This window comes from Adiantum capillus-veneris, chromosome 25 (genome assembly GCF_014529385.1).
Source record: "Adiantum capillus-veneris isolate H3 chromosome 25, ASM1452938v2, whole genome shotgun sequence".
Lineage (NCBI taxonomy): Eukaryota > Viridiplantae > Streptophyta > Polypodiopsida > Polypodiales > Pteridaceae > Adiantum > Adiantum capillus-veneris.
This window is the reverse complement of record NC_140955.1, coordinates 132,984,070-133,009,011: the sequence shown is the minus strand read 5'-3', so window position 1 is coordinate 133,009,011 and position 24,942 is coordinate 132,984,070. Positions and strand designations below refer to the sequence as shown.

Genomic DNA, 24,942 nt, shown 5'->3' with positions numbered 1-24,942 from the left:
GCATCGTCAATGTTTGCAAGGTGGATTTGGTTGTGCTCCTTACCTTTAAGGTGGGCTACTTCGATAAAATGGAACAAATGACCCTTGTAGATGGGGCTATCTCAAGAGGAGGAAAAATCGACGCTACACTTTGAGCTCGAATAAGGTCAAGCAAGGACAGTAGAAGGCCCAGCAGAGTTATCCTCAGAACCACAACATTGGCTAAGAACGATGGGTGCTCCTGCATGGAGTTGATGGATATCATGTTGAAAGGGAAGCTACAAACATTTCAAGAGAAGGTACCTCGTATTTCCTCCCTAGGCCTCGTCAAGGAGGGCAACCTTGGTATGCCAAATGGTCCTCATTCCATTCTCCTTGTCACTTGGTTAAGGAAACAACCCATGCTCCTTGATCAAGGAGTCTCTTTCAGGTCAATGTATTAACACTGTTGTAATTGATGTACATAAAACTTCAGATATAGAGAGAATTCAAGACCTTATCTTGTCACTTTACAGTTTGACATAAGCCATAAATTGTTTTACTTTTTGTAGACGTTATTTCTTAGAGATTATAGTTAAGTGTTTAAACAATTTTTGTAAGTAAAATTGATACGATGTACCAGCATGTTTAATCTATCTCATTTTTAAAAACAAAAACAAGTGGTATAAAACATTATGGTTCCATACATTGATAACTTATTATAAATTTATTTTTACAATTTATCCATAGAGAGGTTGATGTGTTTTTTGTGGAAATCCTACTGAATAGGAGGCATGCTTATTTGATAAGCAGATGAACTTAGTGTCGACGTACAGAGGAAATTCTAGCAATTTTTTTTGAAAACGACTATATTCACAACCTGTATAAATATAACAGAGTGTCAATTCAACCATACAAACACCGAAGAAAAGGGGGCACAAGATGGCTTCAAAAGAGTGTCAAAAGATGTAACTTGAATGTTGGGCATGAGGTTGAAGTTTGGCTTGTGACTCCAGTCGATCAGACTAGCTCCACTGCATTAGTTTTACATACTATCCTTACATCGATAGCAAAAGGACAAGGTTACAATCAACCCACAACTATATAGCCGATTGTACTGAGCATAAACATTTAGGAAGTATGATCATATTGTATACCACTGCACAATGAGCTCTTGCTCTGCATTGATCTTACCAAAACAAACCCACATTACATCCTCTATGCAGCATGCATTTCTACATTTTAAAGTTTCCTGTCATATGCAACTTTGAATCAAGCCACATATGCACTGTGGTGCACCCCTCCAGTATGCAACCAAGTTGATGAGCGTAATTAGTCCCACACATAACCAGACCTCTACCCTCCAGAGAGATTCAAAAGCTCCTTGATTCCCTCACCGACCTACAAGAAAGATCATAAGCACTATGCAAACCACCCTGCTCAAAAGCCACATGAACCAGGTGAGCATGAGGAGTACAAACCAGTTTAATCTGAGCCTTAATGTTCGCTATTTGGTGAGTACGCTCCTCGATTTGTCTATGTAGGCAGCAAAGAACAAGCTAGGTTTAACCCTTTTTAAACAATTATAATTAAAAAAACAAACAAACAAATCTGTCTATAACTCACTTTGCTAATGATGCTTCTTTCATAGATATAAACTGCAAAGCCTCCGGCCATGTAAATTCCACATGAAATCCTAAGCCTATGTCAACAAATATTCTGCTGGTATCAGGCCTGCAAAATATGCCATATTCAGGATGTGAAGCTATGATAAACTTCCACACTTCCGATCGACCTGGAACACTCAATTTGATAATCGGCTCCACTTTTGGGAAGAAAATATCAAGAGCTTAAGTAATCATGTATCAACTCAAATTAGTACGTGTGCCTATGGATAATTGTAACAGGACATTGGTATGAAGACTTAAAATAGAGAAAAGACTGCTCATAGGTTTAGGATCTCTGACCACCAATGATCGTCCAGCTTTGAATACGAACTCTTGAAGTGGTTCATTTCAACCCATTGTACCTAGAGACCAATGAAAGAATACTACACCTTTACAAAACGACAAGCAATCAGCTTGGCTTGCACGCATCAGTAACAACAGACTTTGCGCTCGCAGCAGCAAAATTCACTATAAAGACCATAGGTGCTACTCTTTGCCCAATATGTTATGAAAGTCAACTCTTGAACGATGATCCATCCTTTTGCACACCGTTGGCTGTCCCAGCAATGAAGAGAGGAAAGGGCTTGTTTGATTGCTTTGTGTTCCGTTTTTTCCCTCAGTTCAAACTTGAATGCATTAGCAGAAAGATGTGGTGCCTCACACCACAGCCAGATAAACTGCTACCGGTTGTTAAATTCCACAAATCTCCTCTACCAGATGTACAAAGTCCAGCATAGATGCCATGCTGCATAATAACAGCCCTCAGTGTCCCGTGACTTACCAATCTACTCCCTGAGTCACAAAAAAGGGGTGCAGAGCCTCATCAATAACCCTTTTGAAAAACATGGAGAAGAAACAAATGCCAGAGAAGGCATTCATGAACATAGTTCTCATCATGGTTAAGAAGAGTAGGCCACTAGAAAAACAACTTGATGGCAATGCTAAGTTGGATGAATGCCACAATACCCCACATATGGAGGAGCATGTGCCTCACGTACAGCCTTGGGTTGTAAGGCTCACGACTTGCCACGACATAGAATCTTGTGACGCCCCCATTTTGGAGACCCATGAAACCTAGGATCTTGGAAGCTCGCACCTTAGACTCCACGGGTCGGCATGTCATGGAGGTCATCCCACTCGCATTTTGTAACCCAGCATAGGTTGTGTGACTCCAAGTCAACGTAAGGACACACCATCCCCTGTATGGGGCGTCCCCTGACAAATACTGGTGTCACGTCCTTTTGGGAATCCCTTGGGTCCATAAGAACAATGTGGTGGTCGACTACAGGACAAGAAAAGCAACTTTGAAGAATGAAAAGGGAGATATAGTTCTTGATGTAAAATTGAAGGGCGAGTCAGTCCCACTTGTATCGGCTTCGGCCATTTCCAAATTAATGAAATCCAGTATGACGAGACTTTTTGCAAGTTCATGCTGATTGTTTCTCTGAAGGCTCACCACAAGAGTTACCTCCTCAACATCCTGAAGATCACACTATTGATTTGATTCCGGGAAATACGCCACCAAACCGGCCACCTTACAAAGTAAGCAAAGCCCAAAACGAAGAAATACGCCACCGAATCGGCCACCTTACAGAGTAAGCAAAGCCCAAAACGAAGAAATTATGTACCAAGTGAAGGAACTCTCAGAGAAAGGTCTCGTTCAACCCAGTACATCAGCTTACTATTCGCCAATGTTGTTGGTTTGAAAGAAAGATGGATCTTGGAGAATGTGCACTGACTACAAGGCCCTCAATAAAATCACCATCAAGAACACGTTTCCAATACCCAAGATCGATGATATACTGGACACGCTACAGGGTTCTACTTGTTTCAGTAGAATCGACCTGAAAAGTGGCTACCATCAGATCAGGATTGCTCCTAGATATGCATACAAGACCACGTTCACGTCCTTTGGATTGTACGAGTATTTGGTGATGCCTTTTGATCTCACAACCCTGCAACGTTCAACAAGATGGACAGGGTTTTTTGAGAGTTGAGGTCATTTGTGGGCACCTTTTTCGACGATATCATCGTATTATCCAAGAATGAGGCAGAGCATCTACACCACCCGTTACAGGCACTACAGCAGCATCGGTCGGTGTTTAATGGGACGAAGAGCGAGTTTTTCTTACCAAAGATCCACTCTTTGGGACACATCGTCTCTACGGAGGGTGTCAAAATGGATCCGGCCAAGGTTGAGACCATCGGAGATTGACCAAATTTTGGCAGTGCTTGCCCAGACACCTAAATTAAGGACCTAAATTAAGGTGTGGGCTGGTGGTATGGGACACCGCTCCATGAGGTGAGGCCAGAGTAGTTGTAGGCTTCGAGGCTCAGGGGGGCTCTATGGGCGGGAGGTGAGTCAAATATCTAACCCTTATCTTGTTTTATGTGCATGTTTGGCTTGTGCCATGTCATTTGGGATCACTAACAGTTGGCCTCGAGCTGAACTCTACCTAGGCACGTTAGGCTGTTGGCTTGTGCCATGTAATTTGGTATCACTAACAGTTGGCCTCGAGTTGAACCCTACCTAGGCACGTTAAGCTGGTGGCTTGTGCCATGTCATTTGGTATCACTAACAGTCGGCCTCGAGTTGAACCCTACCTAGGCACGTTAGGCTGTTGGCTCTCATATTCCTCCAAGGGCATGATGTAAAAGTCCTCATGCCCTAGATACCCTTGGCAATGCAACCAAAGTTTTCCTATGACACGTATAATGGCAACATCCCGTCCTGATGTCGCTAGAACCGCCTCAACCGGTGGTCCCATTTCATCTCGCTCAATTCCGAGTCGAGCCGCCAATTCATTCGAAATGAAGGTGACCTTGGCTCCTCCGTCGAAGAAGATAAGAGCTTCTTAATCTCGTACTTTGTCCCACACTCTGCAGAGCTCCGTACTTTCATCCATTTGCTCAAGGTCACTCCCCACAAAATCTACTGCCAGTCCTCCTTTGTCTTTCCTTTCTTTGCTTGCTCCTCTACTGCTTTAGAACTCTCTAGCTTGTCCTCTTGACTGTTCTTTTGGTGCTTTGTTAGGGCACCTGGCAAACACATGCCCATGTTCCCCACAACCGTAACATTTACCCTCTTTGAAGTATTTGGCGCGTTGCTCCGCTGACAATCAAGGGCCTAAAGATTTCTTTTTCTGTAGCTTTCCCTTCCTTTCGTTACCACTATTCGTATCTTGTCCGATCCGAGTTGTGCCAATCTATCTGTAGGGAATGTAAGAGTGCCCCCATGCATTGCAAGCCCTTGCTTTGCGTGTCCCATCAGTTGTTGCATGGACTCGGACTTCTACAACAGACAATAATCTCGTATCTCTTTAGGTAGACCACAACAAGATCACTCTATCTGCTGCTTGAACGGGATTTACTAGAAAGAAGAAGCCGATAAGAAACTGTCCCAAAATCTCTGACAACTATTATCTAGTATGTCTTCCTTGGTCATCCTCAGATGATCCCAAGCTGTGATCACATAGGTTTGTGTTCTTGAGTGAGCCATGAGGAAGTAAAGACTCGCTTGAAAGCCACTTTATTGTTGCCTCCCTCCGTAGAAGCAGGGTAGACCACCATGTTTGTGAGTTCCCCTTGAGGTAAGATGCCGCCCTCTGGACCTTGGAATGCTTTGAATAGCGTCCTCCGGAGTACGCGATGCAAACTGTTGGATAAAAGCGAGGGCCTTGTGGGTGTACCTTCATAAGTTCAAAATCTCACGAATTATAAGAGGGAATAAAGCACTGAGCACTCATAAAACTATAAAAGCAAGGGACACAAGAAAAAAAAACATAAATCATTTTATTTGCTATGAAATAAAACTAGATAAAACAGAACATTACGTAAAAATGTTTTTAGAAAAGGGACGCGCAAAATAAGTCGACGCAAAGCTAACAGGGTTTCCGAAAAACGCTCGCTGCAGCTGCCTCCGGCCCCTCCCTCTACGCACGCTTCCTGCAGCCCCTCTCCCTCACCATCGCCCCCCCCCCCCCCCCCCCCCCCCCCCCACCCGCTCTCGCGCTGCCCTGCCCTGCACTCTGCACAGCCACTGGCCAGCCAACGCCCAGCCCGCCTCAGCCCTTGCCTTCAGCCTGCCGCCTACCCCAGCCCGCATTCAGCCTGCCTCAGCCCTCAACCTGCCTGCCTGCCCACCCCTAGCTCTCTCGCCTCAGCCCGCCCGTCCGCCCGCGTTCCCGCAAACCTTCGCCCCCGCCCCCCCCCCCCCATCCTCTCTGTTTAGCTCGCAGGAGTCTGCCCCTGCAACCTTTTGGGAGCTTCCCATCATGTCACTTTACGTCTAAAGTCGTGTCTCTACACCATGATTTGTGTCTCTTCGTCTCCTATATAAGGAGCCTATTGTACTCCGCTTTCAAGCATTCATTCAATCAATCAAACACACATTCAGTCTCTTGAGTCTTAGTTTGATCTTAAGTATGAAGTTTTAAGTCTTAATTATAGGATTAGCACCACTAATCCTCACAGTGGTATCAGAGTATATTTTTTCCCGAGACCTGAAGGTTGTGAGCCTCTCACCCTCGCCGCTACACTCTACCCATTTCCCGGAGTTGTATGGAATCAAAAGAAAGATGGTATATACGACCATATGAGGTAACTTGAAAAAAAAATTATGTTCAATTCTATATCTCAAAGACAGAACAAAGATGTGTGTGCGCGGCGTACTCGGAGAACTTCGTGCACCCATTCATGCGAAAGGGCACTGACCCGGCAGAAGGCCACCCACCTCTCCCTTGCTCGCACCTTTTCCCAAGGCGATGTGCCCCTTCGCGGCACCCTTCCCCACAACCTGAAGGGCTGAATTATGAAAACGTTGGGCTGAAATTTGCAGCACTGGCCTGAATTCTGGAAACGCTGGGCTGATTGTTGAATTTAGCGCTGGCGGAATTTTCCCATACAATCCATCTCCTAAGCGGCAGCAATACCCAAACGACAGAGCCTTTACGCTGGTCACTTTTCCGCTAATAATTTTTCTACGCTAGCAGCCAGCCACTTACGATTTACCTTGTTATAAAATACTCAAATTGGCCAGTGTAACAAACTTGGACACTCTAAGTCAAGATTCTACTGCAACACAGCAGAGATTCACTTCAAAATAGTTCACGGTTCACAATTGATTCGACACGGCCCGTCAGAGTTCCGTGCCTAGAGATAATGGCCCTAAAGACTGGCGCCCCTTTCGGTATTTCTTTTTGTATTAATCTGAGTTCAAAGTACAAGGCAGTGGAAGGGTTCTCACTCTCAGACTCTGCGTCCTGATGCTCTGAAGAGTGGGAGCCCTGCCCACTTATTTATAAGTTTACAAGGGATGCTAAAAGCAAAGCCCCAAAAGCTGCCATATTTTAAACGCCTTTTTAAATAAAGCAAAAAGCCCCAAAAGCTTCTCCAACTTGCGTTGTCACGTGACACATCCCAACCCTATGTGTCCGTGGACAAGCTACACCACAGCAGGGTTCAGTCAACTTCAGTCAAGTCTAGATTAGCAGTGATCTGGCACTTTTGTGAGTCTATTCGTAGACCGTGCATGCCCAGTCACTTAACATAGATGCATATCCTCCGGTTGCACACAGCATAACCATCAGAATCCATTAGCATCAGTTAGGGGATTTTTCAAGTGACTTTATCCCATTTTCCCTATTTTTGACATTTTTCACTTATTTATTAAGTGACTTTTGTTGGGTAGTCAGTAGGGCAAATTGGGTAAGTTAAAATATAAGCAAACCCAAGTTAGCACTCCACAGCAGAAGAGGCAGCAGGAGCTTCCCGCTCAACAGGCAACTTCTCAACAGTACCTCCCCAACACGTAGCCTCGCCATACCTCCCCCATCATTAGCGTTTTTCCCTAGCTCCAGCATCGCCATCAGGCCCCACCGCTGGCGTCTCCTCCCCTTGCAGATATTGCCATCTTGTTCCCCTTGCTGGCGTTTTTGCTCACCAACAGCCTGGCCTATGCAGCGTTTTTACTAACGCTAGGCCTTTGCATCAGATTAGCCAATTTCAACCCTTCCAGACCAGCGTTTTTCAGCGTTTTTCAGCAGGAGTTCCTCAGCTTGGGCAGCGTTTTCAGCAGGTGCTTTCAGCCCTAAAAACGCAGCCAAGAAAATACAGCAGATCAGCGTTTTGTGTCTTCAGCAAGATCCCCGACAAAGCCTTCAAAATCAGCCCTTAAACATGCAAGGAAACAGTCATTCTCAGCCTTGAAACAGTCCCAAAAATTCAGCATTTAGAAGATCCCAAATTTCAGCCCAAGTCGCCGTCGTCATCACCGTCGTCGTCATCGGCATAGTCCCATTGCATCAGTCCATTGCATTTGCATTGTACGCATTTGTGCAATCAAGTAGACCACTCTCGCCGACGAGAGTGGGGCCTTCGGAGGAGGGTTTTACAACCTCTCGGGTATCGTATCTCTTCTCTCTCCTTCTCTCAATCTCATTCTCTTGCACGCACAACATCCACTCACTTTGTTCGTGACCACAACACTCTACAAGACGGAAAGCTCTCTCTTTCCCTAAGAACTACAAGGAACCTTGAGCAGTAAAGATCACTAATCTTGAGAAAATACAACATTCATTCCGCTGCACCTAACATTGGTATCAGAGCTTTGGAAGCGTTCTGCATTACTCAAGGAAAGAACCACAAGAACCACAAGAATTTTTTTTGCTTGTTGCGATCACACGAACCCAAGTTTACTTGGGCGTGGCGATTCCTACTCGTGTTTTGTTGAAGAGTGACAGGAATCCCAAGAAAGAAGGGCTTGTCCAGCCTCCCCATGTGTCTCTTTTCACTCATTGAGAGCGGACCGTGCATTTAGCGACCGGCCAATCGACGTGAGGTGGGAAAAAGCAACCTTGGTGTGAGCGCAAGGCCGCCAAGGGGTGCGCCCGCAAAAAAGGGTAGAACTCGGGTGAAGAGAAGATCCTTCTCCAACGCGATTTGCACGCGGAAGAAACCCTCAAGAATCTAAAGAACTCAAGACCCAAGTTCCTCGTGAACTTAAGAACCAAAGATCCCAGTGCATGGTCGTCACCCGAAGCGGCATGGATACTTCGCATTCAGGTGATGAGCATGAGAGAGGCGACGAAGGATTTTCCCCACCAGGAGATTTTTTCGACCCTCCCCCTTCGCCATCTACGCCACGAGTTGTCCTCACTCCTATGGAGATGATGGTCAAGTCAATGTTGGACATGATGACACGACAACAAGAAACGAATCGAGTTGCCTTGGAACAACTCGCAAGCAAAGCAGATGAACAAGCGGCAAAGAACCGTGCACAAGAAGCCAAGGACCGCGAGCGCGAAAAACAAAACGACAAACTTGCTGCACAACAAGAAGAACATCGACTTGCTCAGGAACGTGAGCGCATTGCAATTGCCGCAAGACAAGAAGACCAGCGACTTGCCCTCGAACGCGAGCGCATTGAACGGAAAGAACGCAAAGCAGAAAGGGACGCCGAGCGAGAAGCTCAAAGGGAGATTCGTCAACAAGAGTTTATTTCCCAAGTCCTAGCCTCGAAGGCCGAATCACCCAAAGATCGTGGGAGTTCGTCAAGTGGCGCAAGCCATGAGGCGGATTCACACAATCCAATCACAGAGAAGTTGACTTTCAGTAAGTATGACAGTAAGATGGATGCTACTGTTATTCATTCTTGGTTGCATCAATTTAATGCTTATTTTGCGACAACTAAGAAAACAGGCAATAGCAAAGTTTTGACGGCAGCTATGTACCTTGCCGGTGATGCCATAAATTGGTATGAGGCTTGGCAAGAGGCACAACTAGCCGCGCACCTAGAGGCAGCCGACGATCTCACGCCCCTCTCTTTTAGTTGGGTTGATTTCCAAGACAAGCTCAAGCCGCGGTTTATGCCACCTCAATACCTTGCACGACTAAAGGACGATTGGCGAGCTCTCAAGAAAAACGGTATGCCGGTTATGTCTTTCTCTAATCGGGTTTTGCAGCTCGGCACTCAAATATGCAAATTGGATGCGAAGCGCAAGGAGGCATTTCTTTACGGATTGGACGAGTATATCAAGTATGATGTCGAGGTACTCATCCAATCGATCTCAACAAAGCGGTAGCAATTGCTCTCGCCCACGAGATGAAGCACAACAAAGGAAAGCCTAAGGAGAACAAGACTTCCACAAGTACCTCGCAGACTTCTCAGAACCCGCAGAACGGCAAAAACGGTAAGAATGGTAAGAATGATAACTCTTCTAACCAATCTTCCAACACTATCTCAACAAAGAAATCTTCCAATGAATCTAAGGGTAATGCTAACGCAATTGCTAAACCTAAGCTTACTCAAGATGAAAAGGTAGCACAAGGAATTGTAGGAGGTTACATCACTTCGGAAGAACAGAGCACGTATTCTAAGGAAGGTCGTCATTTTCATTGTCACATTAAGGGTCACATAAAAAGAACATGTCCTAAGCTTGAATCAAATGAATCTAAAGAACCCACAGCACCCACTACATCTGTCAATGCAATGTATGATAACACAATTGTGCCCACAGTTTCTCAGGACCCTCCTATTGATGATTCTCTCATCAAATGTTATGGTCATACGTCAGGGCATCATTTTGTCATATTGTTTGACCCAGGTAGTATGCATGATGTGATCAGTCCCTCTCTTGTTGAGAGAGCCCGCCTTGAAGTTAGTCTGAGATCTCCTATCGAGGTCTCTGGCTTTCGCCCTGGTATGGACGCTCTCATCACGAAGGAGTGCCTTGATGTGTTGTTTGCAATTCAACAGATTGCCTTCACTAGAAGATTTGTTGTTTCTCCTCTCTCAAGATGTGATATGATTTTAGGCATGAAATGGTTTCGTGAAATCAACCCTCTCGTTGATTGGGAGGCTAGCACTTTAACTATCAATGCCAAAAGTGATTCTCCTATTGTCTTTCATGGAGTGGATACTTCTCCTTCTCCATTTCTCATTGCTAATATGCAGGACAAGATTGAAAGAATTCGAGATAAGGAGACTCTCTCAGTCTCTTTTTCTCCACAGCATGACACACAGGAATTGCATGATGAGAAGCATGATGAATTGAATGATAATGATTTGCATGATGATTTGAATGACAATGATAAGCATGATGATTTGGATGCCAATGATTTGCATAATGATTTGGATGACAATGACAAGCATGATGATTTGCATGATCAAGATGTGATTTCTCACAAGCATGATGAATTGCATGAAGATGATGTGATTGTTCACAAGGATAATGAGTTAGTTGATGCTTTTTCTAGCTAAGCTAACCTCATTGTAGATTCGATCAATCACCAAGAATCGATCTTGGCTTTCGAGTCGAGGTCCACAGATCCCCCACCAGAAGATTCGATAGATCCCGAAGAAGAGATCTTGGCTATCGAGCCTTGGTCCAAGGAACAATCAGAGGAAGTATTATGTGTTCGGATGATTGATACGCACGCATTGTTCGAGTGTTTCATTCGTGAAGGTTTCCTGTATTTTAGTCAGCATCGTTATGTGATCCCTTTTCCTGGGCATGACATATTGTATGTTGAGCACGTTTCTCTCATGGATGAGCACGAATGTATACAGATTGTTCATGAAAAGTTGAAAAGTCTGTATGTCAAGAAGTCACATTCCATGTCTCTTCCTTGGCATGACACAGTTTCACATGATAGGATGAGCACCAAGAATAGGCATTTCCATTGTGATTTGCCACAATTGATTGATTTCGATCAAACAGAAAAGATTCAACCTCATTGTTTGCATGTATTTGATGAACGGATTGTCACTCCGTCTCTATGTTCATCTACATTGCATACACAGTCTTTAGCGAAGACAATATTTTTTTCCTTCACTTTACATGGAATGGGTATGTTCATGGTTTTGTGTTGGAGATTGTTTCAAGAATTTTCAGCCATGGAGATTCTTGAAGACGAAAGAAGCAGGTCTCTAGACAAAGTTGAAGCAAGAAAGGAGATTCAAAAGACTTTGTGTCGCTTTCAGCGCGGCCCAAAGAAACAAGCGTTGCAGACCTTTATGAAGTTCAAGTATCGCACGACCCACACATCAGAGTGGGCCGGCGAAGAGTCCCTTCCAGGATTCCGGATGTGTTGCCGATCTCCCTCGACGCCATACAGTTCGGTATCAATACCCGTATCAATACAGTTCGGATGATTGATACGCACGCATTGTTCGAGTGTTTCATTCGTGAAGGTTTCCTGTATTTTAGTCAGCATCGTTATGTGATCCCTTTTCCTGGGCATGACATATTGTATGTTGAGCACGTTTCTCTCATGGATGAGCACGAATGTATACAGATTGTTCATGAAAAGTTGAAAAGTCTGTATGTCAAGAAGTCACATTCCATGTCTCTTCCTTGGCATGACACAGTTTCACATGATAGGATGAGCACCAAGAATAGGCATTTCCATTGTGATTTGCCACAATTGATTGATTTCGATCAAACAGAAAAGATTCAACCTCATTGTTTGCATGTATTTGATGAACGGATTGTCACTCCGTCTCTATGTTCATCTACATTGCATACACAGTCTTTAGCGAAGACAATATTTTTTTCCTTCACTTTACATGGAATGGGTATGTTCATGGTTTTGTGTTGGAGATTGTTTCAAGAATTTTCAGCCATGGAGATTCTTGAAGACGAAAGAAGCAGGTCTCTAGACAAAGTTGAAGCAAGAAAGGAGATTCAAAAGACTTTGTGTCGCTTTCAGCGCGGCCCAAAGAAACAAGCGTTGCAGACCTTTATGAAGTTCAAGTATCGCACGACCCACACATCAGAGTGGGCCGGCGAAGAGTCCCTTCCAGGATTCCGGATGTGTTGCCGATCTCCCTCGACGCCATACAGTTCGGTATCAATACCTCACTTTGAAAAGGAGGGGATGTCACGTGACACATCCCAACCCTATGTGTCCGTGGACAAGCTACACCACAGCAGGGTTCAGTCAACTTCAGTCAAGTCTAGATTAGCAGTGATCTGGCACTTTTGTGAGTCTACTCGTAGACCGTGCATGCCCAGTCACTTAGCATAGATGCATATCCTCCGTTTGCACACAACATGACCATCAGAATTCCCATCAGAATCCATTACCATCAGTTAGGGGATTTTTCAAGTGACTTTATCCCATTTTCCCTATTTTTGACATTTTTCACTTATATATTAAGTGACTTTTGTTGGGTAGTCAGTAGGGCAAATTGGGTAAGTTAATATGTAAGCAAACACAAGTTATCCCTCCACAGCAAAAGAGGCAGCAGGAGCTTCCTGCTCAACAGGCAACTTCTCAGCAGTACCTCTGTCACCAGGAGGTGTATTTTTCCTGTTGCCTTCCGTAAATAAGTATTAGATATATTTATTTTATTTTTACTTGTTTGTCCCAAAACCCTTGAAAAGGTGCAAGTGGACATTGCATGGCCAGTGTGAAACGGCTGCAACCAAATGGGTTTCTCACATCGGGGATCTAGGTCGGTCAGACAGGGACTGCCCGAGCCAGTTAGCACTGAATTCTGATGAGTATGGAAGCTCGTGTGCGCCAAACTGGAATTTGGGCCACTCGTCAAGTCACTGCAACTTTATAAGTTGAAAGGGTCCAGTAAATTAACCCACATTGTAGATGTTCGTCAAATGGTAGTCTTCAATGATGGTCAGGAGACCGATAGGGACGCCATGGAAGCATCTCCTAAAATTTACGGAATTGCTATTTTTGACCGGAAAATGTGTTCGTGTCATTAGCTCTGGAATGACAAGGGGAACATTTTATTGTTTTGCTGCCAAGTCAACTGACGCACCAGTTGAGATATTTTTAGCAGGGAAAGCCCAAACTCGGAAACTGGGCGACGTGTCAGCCTGTGAGCAATTCTGCCACTCTCGGAGGCAAAAACGAGCTGCCTATCAACAAAGGGGGTGCCATTTTCAGCCTCAGGTGGATTGTAGCAGGTACAGAAGCTATGGAATGCTTACCTTGCCCTCTATGCACAATATGGTGACGGGAGTGATGCTCCGCACGCTACATACTGCTCTCTTTCTCCCCTACGTACAATATGTTATGCCCCACTAGTGGGCTTCTCATTTGACCTATGTACAGTTCTGGGGGTTTATGCGCGTTTGCCAAGGCAAGAGCCTTCTCAACATGAACCGGATTAGCTAATTGCTAATCCCCCACAGGTACGCACAGTTCCATCACGAAAGATTGCGAGTTTGGAGAGTTTCCTTGCGTGAAAACTCGTCCAATTCACAGGGGAACTGTCCCATTGCGTGCGGGAGCCCTTGGGACACGCGTAGGCGTGTTCGCTCCGCTTAAAACGATCCGAAACAGGGAATTACAGCCTGCTGTGTTTTTCTGCAGGTTTAGGGTTTCGCACCTAAACTGCAAGGGAACATCGGGGGTGCCTCATAAGAGCCTTGGCATGCGTGTACAAGCTTTTGGGCTCCCGGCAGTGAAAAACAGAGAATTACAGCCCGCTGAATTTCTGTGACAGCTCACCCGAAAGCTTCCAGATATCGAGGGAATCCGTCCTAGACAGGTGTTTTTGACCTACAGGGGTTTTTGCGCCGTTATGCTGTCGAAATCCGGTCGAAAACCTGCGTTTTCAGCCCTCGCCAGGTTTGGACAGCTTTGTGAAAGCTTGTGCTAAGTGGTCGGATCGTCTACCTTAATTTGATTAAAGAAATACCGAAAGGGGCGCCAGTCTTTGGGGCCTATAGGGTGTCGGTCTCGTGTGAGCAGTGACATTCTAGTCGCTGGACGCAACTGTGTTCTCTTCCCTTCTCAGTGCTCTGTGTAAAGTTAACAGGTAATTGAAATAGTACCGCCCTCTACGTTGTACGGGCCGGTTATATGGTTCCATCGCCGGGATAGTCACTTTTTCTTCAAAAAGTGCAGCGTGGATTGTTGTGGGTGAAAGCAACACAGAGCTTGTCGATATGGCAGAGAAGAGAGACCGAGTACCTGAAGAGGGATCTTCCTCACATGGCACAGAGAAAATTCCTTGAACTCTTCAAGAAGAGGACAGGTTGTTTAGAGCTCAACTGCGTTGTTGCATGGACATGTTTCAACAGTTGGCTAACAACCCAAGGATGCAGGAATTCTTACAGGCTCCGACACAGGGTTTTCAGCCTCCTACACAGGGCATGATTGAGCCGTTGCAGGAAAAGGAGATTTCCAATGCGCAGAGGACTCATGATGCTCGAGGGAAAGCCCATGTGGTTGAGCAACTAGCGGTGTCCAATGATCGTTTGTGAATGGTCAAGGGAGCAATGAACAGGCTATGCGTCAGACCCTTCCATTACCTAATACTTACCCTGGTTATTTTGGAGGTGGTTCAGTGTTTCAAGCTATGGCTGGACCTTCCACAGGTTATATGCCAGGGAATGTGTTCGAGACAATGCAAACAGGCATGGGTAACCCTATGTACGCGAACATGGGTGTCCAACCAGGTTTTCAGGTGCCTATGGCCAGTTTCGAGTGCCTGGAACACAATTTGGTATGGCTGGTTTTTCACAGCCATACGTACAAAATGCAGATATGACAGGGAAAACAGTTGATGCGAGTGCTGGAATGAACACTCATGGAGCACCACTGTTACAAGCACCTATTTATAATAATGTGGCTCCTTTGAGTCAGCTTAAGGATTACAAGGAAGGTGGGCAGGGAGTGAAGTTTGAAACTTTCAGAGGAACTGAGGACCAATTGAAGGCTTTGACCTTCATACAGCAGTTCGATGCAGCTTATGCTCGAGGAAACTTCAAAGATACGCAAGGCTGCCACTTTCTTGAAAGGGAATGCGCTCCAATGGTGGACCGCATTGTTGAACCATGGTCAAGCCCCAACAACGTGGGTGCAATTCAAACAGCTTTTTGCGTCTGCATGGTTGACAAACACTTTTGAAGTGGATGTGATGACAGAATGGCACGAGTTGAATGCTAAACAATGTGCGAATCTAGAAGAGTACAATAAACGGTTTTGGGCCGCACTGTTGCCAGTCACCTCTTACAGGTTTGTGCCTTTGTCAGAACAAATTGGGAAGTACTGTTGCGGATTGCCCAAGAAAATCAGGGACTACTGCACAAAGACTACTGTCATGAATATGTTTCAATTGATAGAGAATGCAAGAGTGGCCAACAATCTGTCGAAGGGAGATTTCGATGGATTTAATAGCCACAAGAAAGGGGCCCAGGGCAAACAGTTTTCAACCAAGGGCAATGTTGCAGCAAAGCCTTCTGAGTCTCCTGCAAAGAAGCCCTCCACTGAAGAAGCTGATACGTCCAAGAAGCAGTCTAAATCTTCTTCGGAACGAGGACAAGGACAAAAAAGGCATTTTCTGGCAAAACTTTTCAAGAAAGGAAAGCTCTTAGGGAGGCCAAGAAATGCTACATTTGTGAACAGGAAGGACACTTTGCAAATGAGTGCCCACAGAAGAAGTCACAGGATAAGGATGACAAGTCAGACCATAAAGGGAAGAAGCCAAAGCCGAGTGCAGGACTTGTTCCAGATTTGGTTGGAGATCAGCCAAACACAGATGCCACGGAGCTGTGTAGAGCTTGGGGCAAAGTTAGAGACCAGACAGTGCTGGTTTTCTTTGATCCAGGAGCCCGTGCAAATTTCATATCACCAGAATTGGCATCAAAGTTGGGCATTCGTGCAGAGGAGATGGGTATGACAGGCGAAGCAGGTTTGGCATGCCCAGGACATTCAGAGCCTGTTACTCCCATTCTGGGAAAGCTTCGTCTGCACATTCAGAGCTATGTGGATGCGGAAGAATTTCATATTATGCCGCTTGAGGGCTGTGATGTGTTATTGGGTATCCCATGGTGTTACAGGTTGCATGCTATGGTGGATACTTACAACAAAAAGATTACCCTTGTACATAGAGGAAAGACTCATGTCCTTGATGTAAAGCTTAAAGGCGAGTCTATTCCAGTTGTTTCTCCTTCTGCTATTTTATCTGTAATAAAGAATCATCTTTCTACGTACTTGATCTTTGCAAAAGAAGTACCTCAAGTTGTATCTAATTTGTCTACCTTAGATAAAGAGAGGTCAACCTTTTTGAGTGGTTTCAGTGATTGTTTTTTGGACTCTTTGCCAGGGGAGTTACCTCCTGAGAGACCTGAGGATCATACTATAGATCTTGTGCCAGGTTCTAGTCCACCGAATAGACCACCATACAGGGTTAGTGCAGCCCAGCAGAAAGAGATTATGGGTCAGGTCAACGAGCTTTTAGAGAAGGGGCTGATTCAGCCCAGTTCATCCCCTTTTTGTTCGCTTGTACTCTTAGTGCAGAAGAAGGATGGTTCATGGCGCATGTGCATTGACTATCGCGCCTTGAATAAGAATACTATCAAGAACAGGTTCCCCATACCGAGGATAGATGACATTCTTGATTGGCTTGAGGGAGCGTCATTGTTTACAAGAATAGACCTAAAGAGCGGGTATCATCAGATACGCATTAGACCAGAAGATGTCCATAAGACTGCGTTCAGGACAACATTTGGTCTCTATGAGTTTCTTGTCATGCCATTTGGTCTCACAAATGCTCCTGCCACATTTAATAGGATGATGGACAGAATTTTTAGACCACATAGAAACTTCGTGGGTACCTTCTTTGATGACATGATTGTCTACTCAAAGTCTGAAGAGGAGCATAGGCATCACTTGACCGCAGTTTTCAATGAGTTACGCAAGAATAGGCTACTCATCAATGCGAAGAAAAGTGAGTTCTTTTTGCAAGAAATTCACTTCCTTGGGCACATTGTTTCAAAGGATGGGGTATGCATGGATCCCGCTAAAGTGGAAGCAATTAGGTCATGGCCAGAATTGAAGTCCGTACATGACATTCGAAGCTTTCTAGGCTTATGTTCCTATTACAGGAGGTTCATCCGAAATTTTGCTGAGATTGCTTCTCCACTCCATGCACTGCAAGGAAAAGGAGTTACTTTCAAGTGGACAGCCAAGGAAATTTTAGCCTTCAAACACTTGAAAGAGAGGCTGACTTCAGATGCGGTAATTATTTTGCCAGATCTTTCTAATCCTTTTGTGGTTCAATGTACTGCTTGTGGCCATAGTCTTGGTGCAGTTCTAATGCAGAATGACCGAGTAGTCGCATATGAGAGCAGAATTCTTTTGAAGACTGAAAGGAACTTGCAAGTCTATGAGAAAGAATTGCTGGCAGTAATTCATGCTCTCACTAGTTGGAAACACTATTTGCTAGGGGCTGATTTTGCTGTCCAAACGGATCATCAAACCTTGCGATATTTTCTTACACAGACGAAGTTGTCTGAGAAGCACATGCGATGGGCAAACATCTTGTCAATGTTCCATTTTCAGATTGTGCATGTGCAAGGGAAAAAGAACGTGGTGGCTGATGCGTTGTCACGAAAGCCCCAAATTTCAGCAGTGTCAATTCCGTACCATTGTGAACTAGACGAAATGAAGACACAATATGCTGAAGATTCAGATTTTGCAAGGATCTATGACCAGCTTGTTGATGGGCAACATCATGAGCACTATATGCTTAAGAATGACTTTCTCATGATGCATGGAAAGTTATGCGTTACTAAACAGTTACGGCCAAAGATTTTGATGGAAAGTCATGCTCCACCTTATGCTGGGCATCGTGGAATTGATGCGACAGTGAAAGGGGTTGAGGCATTCTTCTATTGGCCAGCTTTGCGTCAAGATGTTGACACATTTGTAAGATCATGCTTAGTATGCCAAAAAGTCAAATTTGACACAAAAGCAACCGGGATTGTTGCAACCATTGCCGATCCTTGATAGGCCATGGGAAAGTATAGCAATGGACTTTATCTTTGATCTTCCAAAGACGGAAACAGGAAATGATGGGATTTGGACTATCATTTGTAGGTTCAGTAAGCAGGCCCATTTCATTCCTGTTAGGAAGAAGATAAAGCCAGAACACATGGTCAAGATATTCATGAGCAATATCTTTAAATATCATGGGATGCCTCAGTCAATTGTCAGTGACAGGGATCCACGTATGACGAGTCTTTTCTGGAAGGCATTGTTTGAGAACATGGGCACTACGCTCAAGTTCTCTTCTTCGTTTCATCCGCAAACTGATGGACAGTCAGAAGAGGCAAATTCTACTGTCCTGGACCTGCTCAAATGTTATGTGTCAGAGCACAAGGCAACTTGGGAACACCATCTTCCATTGGTTGAATATGCTTACCATAACACTGTGCATACGTCAACAGGTAAGGCACCATTTGAGATAGTGGAAGGAGGGAAGAAAGTCCCGCCCATTTTGCAGACTAAGGACAAGCTTTTGAGGCAGACAAGTATGTGCAAGATATGGATGAAACATACAGGAAGATAAAGATTGCTCTTGAGAAGACTCAGGCTAAGCAAAAGAAAGCTGTTGATCGTCACCGTCGTGAACTTGTATTTTCACTTGGTGATTGGGTGCTTTTGCGCTTTGAAAAGGCCAGGTTAAGGAAAAGGAAAGGCAAGGAACGCTTGTTTCCTAAGCTCAGTATGCGATATTATGGTCCTTTTCAGATTTCAGAAAAGATCAGCGATGTAGCTTACAGGTTAAAGCTACCAGAAGGCTGGAAAATACATAATGCTTTTCATGTCAACCTTCTAAGGCCCTTTGTTGGTGATGTGCCAGAGAATGTGCTTGATGAGGAACAACCCGAAGTGGAAGAATTGGATGAAATCCTTGTTCCTGAACACATATTGGCACATAAAGAAAGAAAGGTTAGAGGAAAGGTTGCGAGACGCTATTTGGTGAAGTTCAAGAACTATCCATCATTAGATGCCAAATGGATGGAACAGTCTGAATTGCTTGATTCACCTCAGCTATTGCAATTGTATCTTCAAGCCTTTCAAATGGAACCCACAGTGACTTGATGCAGCCTTTTTGGAGCAAGGCAAGAGCATGGTTCATGATGCTCAAGAGAGTAGTTAAGCAATTGTATCTACTCTTTCCATACAGAATTTAGCTAGAGAAGTTTGTGCTCAAGAGTACACTAGAAGACTTCTATGCTTGATATATGTGTCGTAGCCAGGTTGGTGGGATTGTTTAATCGTCCAACGCTACATTTCCGGAAGCATGTATATCTTGGATTCCCATCATAGAATATATGTGATATCAGGGGATATCTGCATGTATTATTGGCATGCAAGCGAGGTCGCTTGCAGTATTTCAAGGGTGGGGTGTGTCACCAGGAGGTGTATTTTTCCTGTTGCCTTCCGTAAATAAGTATTAGATATATTTATTTTATTTTTACTTGTTTGTCCTAAAACCCTTGAAAAGGTGCAAGTGGACATTGCATGGCCAGTGTGAAACGGCTGCAACCAAATGGGTTTCTCACATCGGGGATCTAGGTCGGTCAGACAGGGACTGCCCGGACCAGTTAGCACTGAATTCTGATGAGTATGGAAGCTCGTGTGCGCCAAACTGGAATTTGGGCCACTCGTCCAGTCACTGCAACTTTATAAGTTGAAAGGGTCCAGTAAATTAACCCACATTGTAGATGTTCGTCAAATGGTAGTCTTCAATGATGGTCAGGAGACCGATAGGGACGCCATGGAAGCATCTCCTAAAATTTAGGGAACTGCTATTTTTGACCGGAAAATGTGTTCACGTCATTAGCTCTGGAATGACAAGGGGAACATTTTATTGCTCTGCTGCCAAGTCAACTGACGCACCAATTGAGATATTTTTAGCAGGGAAAGCCCAAACTCGGAAACTGGGCGACGTGTCAGCCTGTGAGCGATTCTGCCACTCTGGGAGGCAAAAACGAGTTGCATATCAACAAAGGGGGCGCCATTTTCAGCCTCAGGTGCATTGTAGCAGGTACAGAAGCTATGGAATCCTTACCTTGCCCTCTATGCACAATATGGTGACAGGAGTGATGCCCCGCACGCTACATAATGCTCTCTTTCTCCCCTACATACAGTATGTTATGCCCCACTAGTGGGCTTCTCATTTGACCTATGTACAGTTCTGGGGGTTTATGCGCGTTTGCCAAGGCAAGAGCCTTCTGAACAGGAACCGGATTAGCTAATTGCTAATCCCCCACAGGTACGCACGGTTCCATCACGAAAGATTGCGAGTTTGGAGAGTTTTCTCGCGTGAAAACTCGTCCAATTCACAGGGGAACTATCCCATTGCGTGCGGGAGCCCTTGGGACACGCGTAGGCGTGTTCGCTCCGCTAAAAACGATCCGAAACAGGGAATTACAGCCTACTGTGTTTTTCTGCAGGTTTAGGGTTTCGCACCTAAACTGCAAGGGAACATCGGGGGGGCCTCATGAGAGCCTTGGCATGCGTGTACAGGCTTTTGGGCTCCCGGCAGTGAAAAACAGAGAATTACAGCCCGCTGAATTTCTGTGACAGCTCACCAGAAAGCTTCCAGATGGAATCCGTCCTAGACAGGTGTTTTTGACCTACAGGGGTTTTTGCGCAGTTATGCTGTCGAAATCCGGTCGAAAACCTGCGTTTTCAGCCCTCGCCAGGTTTGGACAGCTTTGTGAAAGCTTGTGCTAAGTGGTCGGATCGTCTACCTTAATTTGAATAAAGAAATACCGAAAGGGGCGCCAGTCTTTGGGGCCTACAGGGTGTCGGTCTCGTGTGCGCAGTGACATTCTAGTCGCTGGACGCAACTGTGTTCTCTTCCCTTCTCAGTGCTCTGTGTAAACTTAACAGGTAATTGAAATAGTACCGCCCTCTACGTTGTACGGGCCGGTTATAACCTCCCAAGCACGTAGCCTCGCCATACCTCCCCCATCATTGGCGTTTTTCCCTAGCTCCAACATCACCATAAGGCCCTACCCCTGTGGTCTCCTCCCCTTGCAGATATCGCCATCTTGTTCACCTTACTGGCGTTTGTTGCTAATTGGACTATTTTCTCATTTTTAATGATTAATTTCTTTATCAAGGATATTTTATTGTGTACAATAAGAACTGTTAAAAGATTGTAGCTACAAGAAATGCCATAAAGAACGGACAACTCTGATGTGTCATTTGATGGGTGACGGTAAACATCCCGAAGGAGTTTCCGTAAGTTCGGTGGAAAGGGCCGGGTTACGAGTGCCCCTGATGCGTCACATGATGGGTGACGGGTGCATCAGAAAGGGGCATTCCGTAGACTAAGGAGGAAATCCGAACTGAGTAAGAAAATACGCGTAAGAACGCAAGCACAACTATAAAGATGGGTTCAATGAAGCTTTTTACGAAAAGCAGGAACATTCGCGGGAGGGCAGATGTTTTCCCGCGAGGAGTCTGTGTCTGCATTGCATCTGTGCCGTGTTCTGCACCCGAGGACGCCTGGAATGTGTTCGTGTAGCATTGTTTTCACTAACTGAGTGAGCTTTTAAAGTTTAAACAAGTTCGTACTTTATTTTATAAAGTGGCCGGTCACTTTTAAGTGACCAGCCCTTTTATAATAAAATAAAGCAAGGCTCTTCTAAAAAAGCCTACGTTAAAAAAACTCTACAAAAAAAGCCTACGCAAGGTTGTACGGCAACAGCGTTCTCTCTCTCTCCTCTCTCTAGCGAAGGCTACTGCTTTTGCTTTGTGCTGCAAGAATAGCAAAACACCAGGGAGTATAAAGGGAAGCCTGGCGTTCAGTTTTGGGGATCGCAACAATCCAGAAGTGCAAGCGCTGGAGAATCTGGTAGCAAGTGACGGCGACGGATTTCGCGAGAGTTCGTGTGCCAGGAGTGCGGAAGTTGCTTTCTCGAGCGAGGAGCAACAGGTATAATTTGTCGATTACACATCGCGAGTATTGTTTTGGTGTGGTTTATCTTGCAGGAATCTCCCTTACACAGGAAGTACGGCTTCGCGCCTAAGTCCCTTGCGGGAAAGTACGGCCTCGTGCCTAAGTCTCTTACGGGAGAGAATGACCTCCTGGTTCTTGTGCTTTTATACGAATTCTCCCTGAATAAAGAATACTCTTGACGGGGGGGGACCAGCCCATCTTCTAGTCCCCAATACTGTGTCGATCTTCTCCCTTCTCTCACATTTGCAAAGTATTTTATTTTTCAGATTTCTAAGTGCTCGTGTACGCTCCCGTTTTGTGACAGTGGTATCAGAGCTCGGACTCCTCTCTTTCTCTGCAAAGAAGGACGATTCTGGGAAGAACGGGAAGAACCATGTCAAGCCAAGGGAGAAGCGTTGAAGAGGAGCTTCAACAAGTGCGAGCTCAGCTTGCGGATTTGCAACAAATCTTACTATTGCCAGATGTCCGAAAGCTCTTGGGCGAAATGAAGAGAACGGATGGAACCGATGCAGCCGGGCATCCAGACCACACTGTTGGCGTGAGACCACAGGAGGAAGGACAAGAAGTACGTGCCGAGGTGCACAAAGGATCTTCGGATCGGAATGAACGGCCTACTCCAAGAAAATGCCAGGAAAAAGCGCTCTCTTTGTTAGACGAGAGCAAGGACATCTCTATCTCATCTCCATCTTACTCTCCTGATTATACTTCTACTTCTCGATCGTCTCGCCAGAAGAAGGAAGCCGCTACTACCACGACCCTACATCAACCTAAAGATAAGCCTTGATTCAAGAAGCATGGTCGCAAGTCTCAACATTGCATGAGAGTCTTCAAATCGGGCGACAAGGACATCAAGTTCGAAACCTACAACGGACGGAGAGATATCTCCAAAGCACTGTCCTTCATCAGACAGTTTGAAGTCGCCTTTACCAATGGGCACTTCACAGAAAGATCCAAATTGCGCCATGTGGGGATGCACCTCAAGGAAACGGCCAGTAATTGGTGGTTAGCCAAGATTCTGGAAGGTTCTCAGGCCAGAACTTGGGAGAGATTCAAATCTGAATTTTATGAACAGTTTCTTCCACCTGACTTCGAGCAGGACATACGGAAGGAATGGGACTGGCTCGCCCAGAAGGAACATGAAAGAGTAACGACCTATGTGGACAAGTATTGGTCGGTTCTTCTGAAGGTCACTCCCTTCATGAAGATTGCCGACGAGGAAAAGAAACGAAAGTTAGAAGCGGGTCTCCAACCGCAGCTTCGAAAGAGTATGAAAGTGTATCCGCATGATACTCTTCAGAGGATGATGGAGTCAGCAATCATTGCTGAGGATTTGCACTCAACTGGGACGCCCAAAAAAATGGAGCATAGCACTTATCGTGCGAGACAAAGAGGGGTCTACGATGACCAAGGGGGCCAAGGAAGAAAACGTCCTCCATCTAGGGACTATGATCATTCTAAGAAGCCAGAGGGCAATGGCAAGCGAACTAAGTATCTTTCTCCTACTCAACTTCAAACTTTCAGAGAGGAAGGAAGATGCTTCTACTGTGGCGAGAAAGGACATATGAAACCGGATTGCCCGCTAAAGCAGCAACGGCAAGAACACGCCCCTATGAGGCAAGATAAAGCAAGGAAGGAACCCGCTCCACCAAGCTCGAACTCAATTCCAGATGTTCAAGGAAACACAGAAACGGAGAAAGGGAAGCGTCAACTTCTAAAGGGCTGGGGGTCTTTGAACAACCAGCGAGTACTGATTCTTTATGATCCAGGATCCACGGATAACTTCATCTCCCTGGATACTGTGGAACGTTTGTGCCTCACACCGGCTCAGCTTGGCACACCGGTTACATCCGGATCGGCATTCGAGGGGTTGACAACCAATGCAACTCCCGTGCAAGGACAGCTCAATCTTCGGATTGGCGAGTACAAGGACCGCGAATCATTTTTGATGGCACCCATCGAGGGATGTGATATCATCTTGGGTATGCCATGGCACTTCCACATGACACCTATCCCCGATTATGTGGAAAAGACCCTCACTTTTGATCATGGGGGTAAGAAAATAAAGATTCATGCTGATGTAGGAGATTGGCAGTTCCCAATTGTAAGTCATATCTCCATTAAGAAAGAAATGAAGAAGTGTGTTTCTGCTTACTTGATTTTTGCACGTGAGAAGGATAAAACTAGTGGGGATCCACTCTCTAGTCTGGACATAAAGCGTTTTCAATTTATTGAAAAGTACAAAGATTGTTTCACGGAAACACTCCCTGATGAACTACCTCCGGTACGCCCGGAAGATCACCGCATAGATCTCATACCGGGTAGCTCGCCTCCCAATCAACCCCCTTATCGGGTGAGTCTTGCTCAGCAAGAGGAAATTTTGAAGCAAGTCAACGAGCTTCTAGAGAAAGGGTTAGTACGGCCCAGTGCTTCACCCTACTGCTCTCCAATTCTACTGGTGCAGAAGAAAGATGGCACGTTTCGAATGTGCATAGACTATAGGTCTTTAAACAAGATCACGATCAAGAATCGCTTTCCGATCCCTCGGATTGATGATATACTTGATAAGTTGCAGGGTGCAAG

The 24,942-nt window shown here is 45.3% G+C and overlaps 1 protein-coding gene across 1 annotated transcript in view; it reads right to left on the bottom strand.

The window, feature by feature from the left end:
* Window positions 1–901: 901 nt before the first annotated feature.
* Window positions 902–24,942, bottom strand: part of LOC147425672 (uncharacterized) — an 89,656-nt gene continuing 65,615 nt past the window's right edge. The window contains exons 5-7 of the mRNA XM_086499485.1: window positions 1,585–1,692; window positions 1,440–1,494; window positions 902–1,359 (exon numbers count right to left, since the gene is read on the bottom strand). Coding sequence (XP_086355611.1) covers window positions 1,315–1,359; window positions 1,440–1,494; window positions 1,585–1,692 — 208 coding nt within the window. The 3' untranslated portion in view covers window positions 902–1,314. The remainder of the gene's footprint in view (window positions 1,360–1,439; window positions 1,495–1,584; window positions 1,693–24,942) is intronic.